This window comes from Danio rerio, chromosome 11 (genome assembly GCF_049306965.1).
Source record: "Danio rerio strain Tuebingen ecotype United States chromosome 11, GRCz12tu, whole genome shotgun sequence".
NCBI classification, from domain to species: Eukaryota; Metazoa; Chordata; class Actinopteri; order Cypriniformes; family Danionidae; genus Danio; species Danio rerio.
The window spans coordinates 35,431,234-35,437,065 of NC_133186.1; the positions used below are offsets into that span (position 1 = coordinate 35,431,234).

At 42.2% G+C, this 5,832-nt stretch overlaps 1 protein-coding gene across 3 annotated transcripts; it reads left to right on the plus strand.

Moving 5' to 3' along the window:
* The first annotated feature begins 278 nt into the window (after positions 1-278).
* LOC137496716 (uncharacterized) lies at positions 279-5,259 on the plus strand. 3 transcript variants are annotated; one of them, XM_073916913.1, is made up of 3 exons: positions 279-462; positions 620-687; positions 819-5,259. In XM_073916913.1, the coding sequence occupies exons 2-3, from the start codon at positions 631-633 to the stop codon at positions 1,011-1,013; spliced, it is 252 nt and encodes an 83-aa protein (XP_073773014.1). In that variant the 5' UTR covers positions 279-462; positions 620-630; the 3' UTR covers positions 1,014-5,259. The 3 variants fall into 3 exon arrangements, with proteins under 3 accessions (XP_073773014.1, XP_073773012.1, XP_073773013.1); XM_073916911.1 differs by having other exon boundaries at positions 620-5,259; XM_073916912.1 differs by lacking the exon at positions 279-462 and adding an exon at positions 482-518 and having other exon boundaries at positions 620-5,259.
* Positions 5,260-5,832: the final 573 nt, after the last annotated feature.

The following is a 5,832-nucleotide window of genomic DNA, read 5'->3' on the forward strand; positions in this document are numbered from 1 at the left end:
AAAATCATGGTTTAGGGTTACATTCAGTATGGAGGCATGCAAGAGATTTGCAGAGTGGATGGCAACATCAACAGCCAGAGGTATCAAGACATCTGGGCTGCCCATTACATTACAAACCACAGGAGAGGGCAAATTCTTCAGCAGGATAGCGTTTCTTCTCATACTTCAGCCTCCACATCAAAGTTCCTGAGAGCAAAGAAGGTCAAGGTGCTCCAGGATTGTCCAGCCCAGTCACCAGACATGAACATTATTGACAATCTGCTCGCGCATGCTCGAGTGACGTCACTGGCGTCACTGTCTCCGTTCGGTCACACACTGTGTGCTTGAAGCTTGGACTTGCTATTTACTCGCAATTTAAATCTTAATCATTAAATTCTTCCTCATTCGCTAAGTATTTGTCTCTCCTACTTAGGGTGACCAAACCCTTAATACATTTATACAAACAAAGCTGCTTTAAAAACGGTCTGTCCCTCGAGCATCCGCCTGTTGTTTGTAGCTTTAGCCTGCTAGCGCCGCTGGTCAGCTAAAGCTACCGACCTCTTTAACCATACACTTTTGACTTACTGGCTTTGCTCTTTACCCCGTAAAATGTCGCTTCCGTCTCTGTCCTTGTGTGCAGGAGAAGCATCGATGGAGGCGTTGGAGCTGGAGCTGGAAGAAGTGGAGTCCCAGATCCGCGCGCTGGTGGTAAGACGGTCGCGGCTACGGGAACGGCTTCTAGCCGTACCTAATGCTAAGGCCGTCTCATCACCTAAGGTACGTGGAAATTACAACCACATCATTCCCTCTACCTCAACCCCGCGTCCTTCTCTGTCCAGGCCCAGCGCACCCGGGGCGCGGCTCAGCCAGGCGTCGTTCACGCCGACACCCGGCTACCACGGCGCCTGGGTGCAGCCGCGCAAGGTGCTTCCCAGATCCCGGGGCAGAACGTCTCCGCCTGTGTTCGAGATCTCCACGGAGAACCGCTTCTCCCCTCTCCGCGAGTCGGGTCCCGATGTGGCCATCATCGGTGACTCGATCGTTCGTCACGTCCGTGCCGCCTCCTCAAAAGGTAATAAAGTACGTACTTTCTGCTTTCCTGGTGCCCGTGTGAAAAATATTTCTACACAGATTCCAACCATCCTGGGCGCTGCCGAGAGCCCTGGTGCCGTTGTCCTCCACGTGGGGACAAACGACACCGGGCTCCGGCAGTCGGAGATCCTGAAGAAGGACTTCAGGAGCCTGATCGAGACGGTTCGACGCACCTCGCCCGCCACGCAGATCATCGTTTCTGGGCCGCTTCCTACCTACCGCCGAGGAAATGAAAGGTTCAGTAGACTTTTAGCTTTGAATGAATGGCTAATAACATGGTGTAAAGAACAGAAATTGCTCTTTGCTAATAACTGGAATCTTTTCTGGGAGCGTCCTAGGCTCTTCCGTCCTGACGGCCTGCACCCCAGTCGAGCCGGAGCTGAACTCCTGTCGGACAACATCTCCAGACTACTTCGCACCATCTGACTAGCAGGTAAAAATTCACAAAATTCACACTATAGCCACCTAGACTCTTGTTCACCCCACTTAAACATCAGTAACGCATATCTGGCGAATCCTATAGAGACTGTGTCTGTTCCTCGTATTATTAGATTAAGAAATAAACGTACTGTGTGCTCCAGGAAAAATCTAGTAAGAATCAAACCAGAAAAACCAGTAGAAAGTGAAAATACAAATTTCGTAAAACTTGGTCTCCTAAACATCAGGTCACTTGCACCTAAAGCACTTATCATTAATGAAATAATAACAGAAAACAATCTTAATGCACTCTGTCTCACTGAAACCTGGCTGAAACAAAATGACTATATTAGCTTAAATGAAGCAACTCCTCCAGGATTCTTATATAAACATGAGGCTCGTCAAACTGGTCGTGGTGGTGGAGTTGCATCAATCTTTAGTGATTTCCTTAATATTAAACAGAGAAACGGACTTATGTTTAGCTCCTTTGAAGTATTATCGCTTAATGTTCAGCTTCCAGATACTATACAAAAACCTATGTTATCTCTCGCTTTAATCACCATATATAGACCCCCAGGACCCTATGTCAAATTTCTAAAAGAATTTTCTGATTTTATTTCTGACTTACTAGTCAAAACTGATAAAATGCTAATTGTAGGTGACTTTAACATCCACATAGATGACGCTAATGATACATTAGGGCTCGCGTTTATGGATTTAATACACTCACTTGGGATAAAGCAAAACGTTGTGGGTCCAACCCATCGCTTAAAGCATACATTAGATCTAATTCTGTCTTATGGAATCGAGGTTATTGACGTAGACATTATACCACAAAGTGATGATATTACAGATCACTACCTCTTACTATATAAGCTATGTTTACCTGAAATCAGCAAACCCGCTCCAATACTCCGCCCTAGTAGAACTATTGTTCCGTCAACTAAAGATGAATTTATAAATAACTTACCTGATCTCTCTCTATTTCGTAATGCACCCGCAAACTCAAATGATCTTGATGTAGTAACCAGCAGTATGGATGCCATCTTTACTAGCACACTAAATACTGTGGCACCCATCAAATTAAAAAAGGCTAGAGAGATTAAAACTATACCATGGTATAATAGTCATACTCGTGCGCTCAAAACAGCAACCCGCGCCCTGGAACGTAAATGGAAAAAAACTAATTTAGAGGTCTTTAGAATTGCGTACAAAGACAGTATGTCCAGCTATAGGAGGGCTCTAAAATCTGCCAGGACCGAGCACCTGCGCAAACTGATAGAAAATAATCATAACAATCCTAGATTTTTATTTAACACCATCTCTAAATTAGCAAATAATCGGTCATCCTTGGAACAAACTACTCCACCGCAAATTAGTAGTGATGACTTCATGAATTTTTTCAGTAATAAAATAGAAGGCTTTAGACAGAAAATAGGAGATGCCAAACTTTCTGCACCGGCTTATACTCCAAATCCTGTAAATATTTCATTAAATCATAATAATAACCTACACTGCTTCAAAATCATAGAACATGAAGAGTTAGTGAAAATTATAAATAGCTCTAAACCAGCTACGTGTATGCTGGACTCAATTCCAACAAAATTACTGAAAGAGCTGCTACCTGCTATAGGAGAACCTCTTCTTAACATTATCAACTCTTCTTTATCTATAGGCCATGTTCCAAACTCTTACAAGCTAGCTGTTATTAAGCCTATTATTAAGAAACCGCAACTAGACACCAACAACTTAGCTAACTATAGGCCTATTTCAAATCTTCCATTTATGTCTAAAATACTAGAAAAAGTTGTTTCCACTCAATTATGCTCTTATCTGCAGACGAACAATATTTTTGAAGTGTTTCAGTCAGGTTTCAGGGCTCACCACAGTACAGAAACCGCCTTAGTGAAAATAACCAACGATTTACTCTTAGCTGCTGACCGAGGGTGCGTCTCGCTATTAGTTTTACTCGATCTTAGTGCGGCATTTGATACCATTGACCACAATATCCTCATAAATCGCTTAAAGTCTACAGGTGTCCAGGGACAGGCTCTACAATGGTTTAAGTCATACTTAACTGACCGCTACCAGTTTGTAAATCTTAATGGACAGCCTTCACAAATCTGCCCAGTAAAGTATGGGGTGCCTCAAGGATCAGTTTTAGGCCCTTTACTGTTTACAATTTACATGCTACCTCTGGGAGACATTATTAGAAGACATGGGATCAGCTTTCACTGCTATGCAGATGATACTCAATTATATATTTCAACTAAACCTGACGAGACGTCTGAACTTTCTAAACTAACTGAGTGTATCAAAGACATCAAAGACTGGATGACCAACAATTTTCTTCTCTTAAACTCAGACAAAACAGAATTATTACTTATTGGGCCTAAATCTTGCACACAGCAGATCTCGCAACTCAATTTACAATTAGAGGGATACAAAGTTAGCTTTAGCTCTACTATAAAAGATCTGGGTGTCATATTAGACAGCAATCTAACTTTTAAAAACCATATATCCCATGTCACAAAAACTGCCTTCTTTCATCTGAGAAATATCGCTAAATTACGAAATATGCTATCCATCTCAGATGCAGAAAAGCTAGTCCATGCTTTTATGACTTCGAGACTGGATTACTGTAATGCTCTATTTGCTGGCTGCCCAGCATCCTCTATTAACAAACTTCAATTAGTGCAAAATGCAGCAGCCAGAGTTCTGACCAGGTCTAGAAAATATGATCATATAACCCCAATTTTATCCTCCTTACACTGGCTGCCTGTTAAATTTCGTATTGAATTTAAAATATTACTTCTCACCTATAAAGCTCTAAATAATCTAGCTCCTGTTTATCTAACCAACCTTCTGTCTCGCTACGAACCAACTCGCTCCTTAAGATCTCAAAATTCAGGGCTTCTGGTAATACCTAGAATAGCAAAATCAAGTAAAGGAGGTCGAGCCTTCTCTTTCATGGCTCCTACACTCTGGAATAGCCTTCCTGGTAATGTCCGAGGCTCAGACACACTCTCCCAGTTCAAAACTAGATTAAAGACCTATCTGTTTAGTAAAGCATACACTCAATGCATCACCTAGCGGGTTCCACACAGGCTTCTGCATCTTGTTTATATACACTATGAACAGCAGCTACGCTAATTATTCTCTTTATTCTCTATTTTCACCTGGGGATACTCATCCCGAGGTCCTCAGATTAGGCGGAGTCACTGATTGGATCCAAGACCAGCGACGTGATGATCCCAAGGATTCCATATCCGGGACCAGGCCATATCCTGAGCTGCTGCTGCGCTGATGGTCGTGGGGAGTGGAGAACATGAGTCTGATTCCAGCGACGCTCCAGGGACAGACGAGTCTTCATTGAGGCCATCTTCCAGCATAAACCACGGCGAATGAAGTTCTGCACAAGACTTTTGGCCAGCGGAGAAATTAAAATGGTCGTGCCCAACTGAGTCTGGTTCTCTCAAGGTTTTTTTTCTTCACTCCCATCAGGTGAAGTTTTTTTTTCCCTCTCCGCTGTCGCCACTGCCTCGCATGGTTCAGGATTGGTAGAGCTACGCATCGTTGAATTTGCTCTTCAGTGTTTGAACTCTCAGTAATGATTAAATCACACTGAACTGAGCTAAACTGAACTGAACTGAACTTAAACACTTAAACCTGAACCACACTGTTCCAATTACTATGACCATTTATGTGAAGCTGCTTTGACACAATCTACATTGTAAAAGCGCTATACAAATAAAGCTGAATTGAATTGAATTGAATTGAATATTGAGTATGCCTGGAGTAAGATGAAGAAGGTGGCATTGAAGATGAATCCAAAAATCTTGATGAACTCTTGAAGTTTGCAGAGATGTATGAATGCAGTCGTCCAAGCTGATGGGAGTCATACACAATATTCATTCTTTTTCCACTTGCTCTCACGTGGCCGTCAGAATCGGCAGGCTAGCGCAGAAGCTCCATTGAATATACTGGGGTAAAATAAATATTATAAAGATATGGCGGGGGAAAATGTAGTTTAATGCAGTGCTTCTTGTACAATCTGAGACCCACTTTATATCAAATATCACTCAGCCAGTGGAGATCGCTGATTTTTAAAGAATGAAAAGAGACCTTAAACGCGCGGATTTTGCATTGGCATACAATTTACCGGAAACGATTAAATCAGGTGACTTGCAAATTAAAAGTCCTATTAGCATGCTTCGGCATATACCCTATTAAATAATTAAAAATCAAGACATGGTCATATTTTATTTTTGTAAAAAAGCGTAATCTTTAGGCCTTTGCCTTTCATATTAGCCACTTCTGAAAACAAATGATCAACTAGAAGTC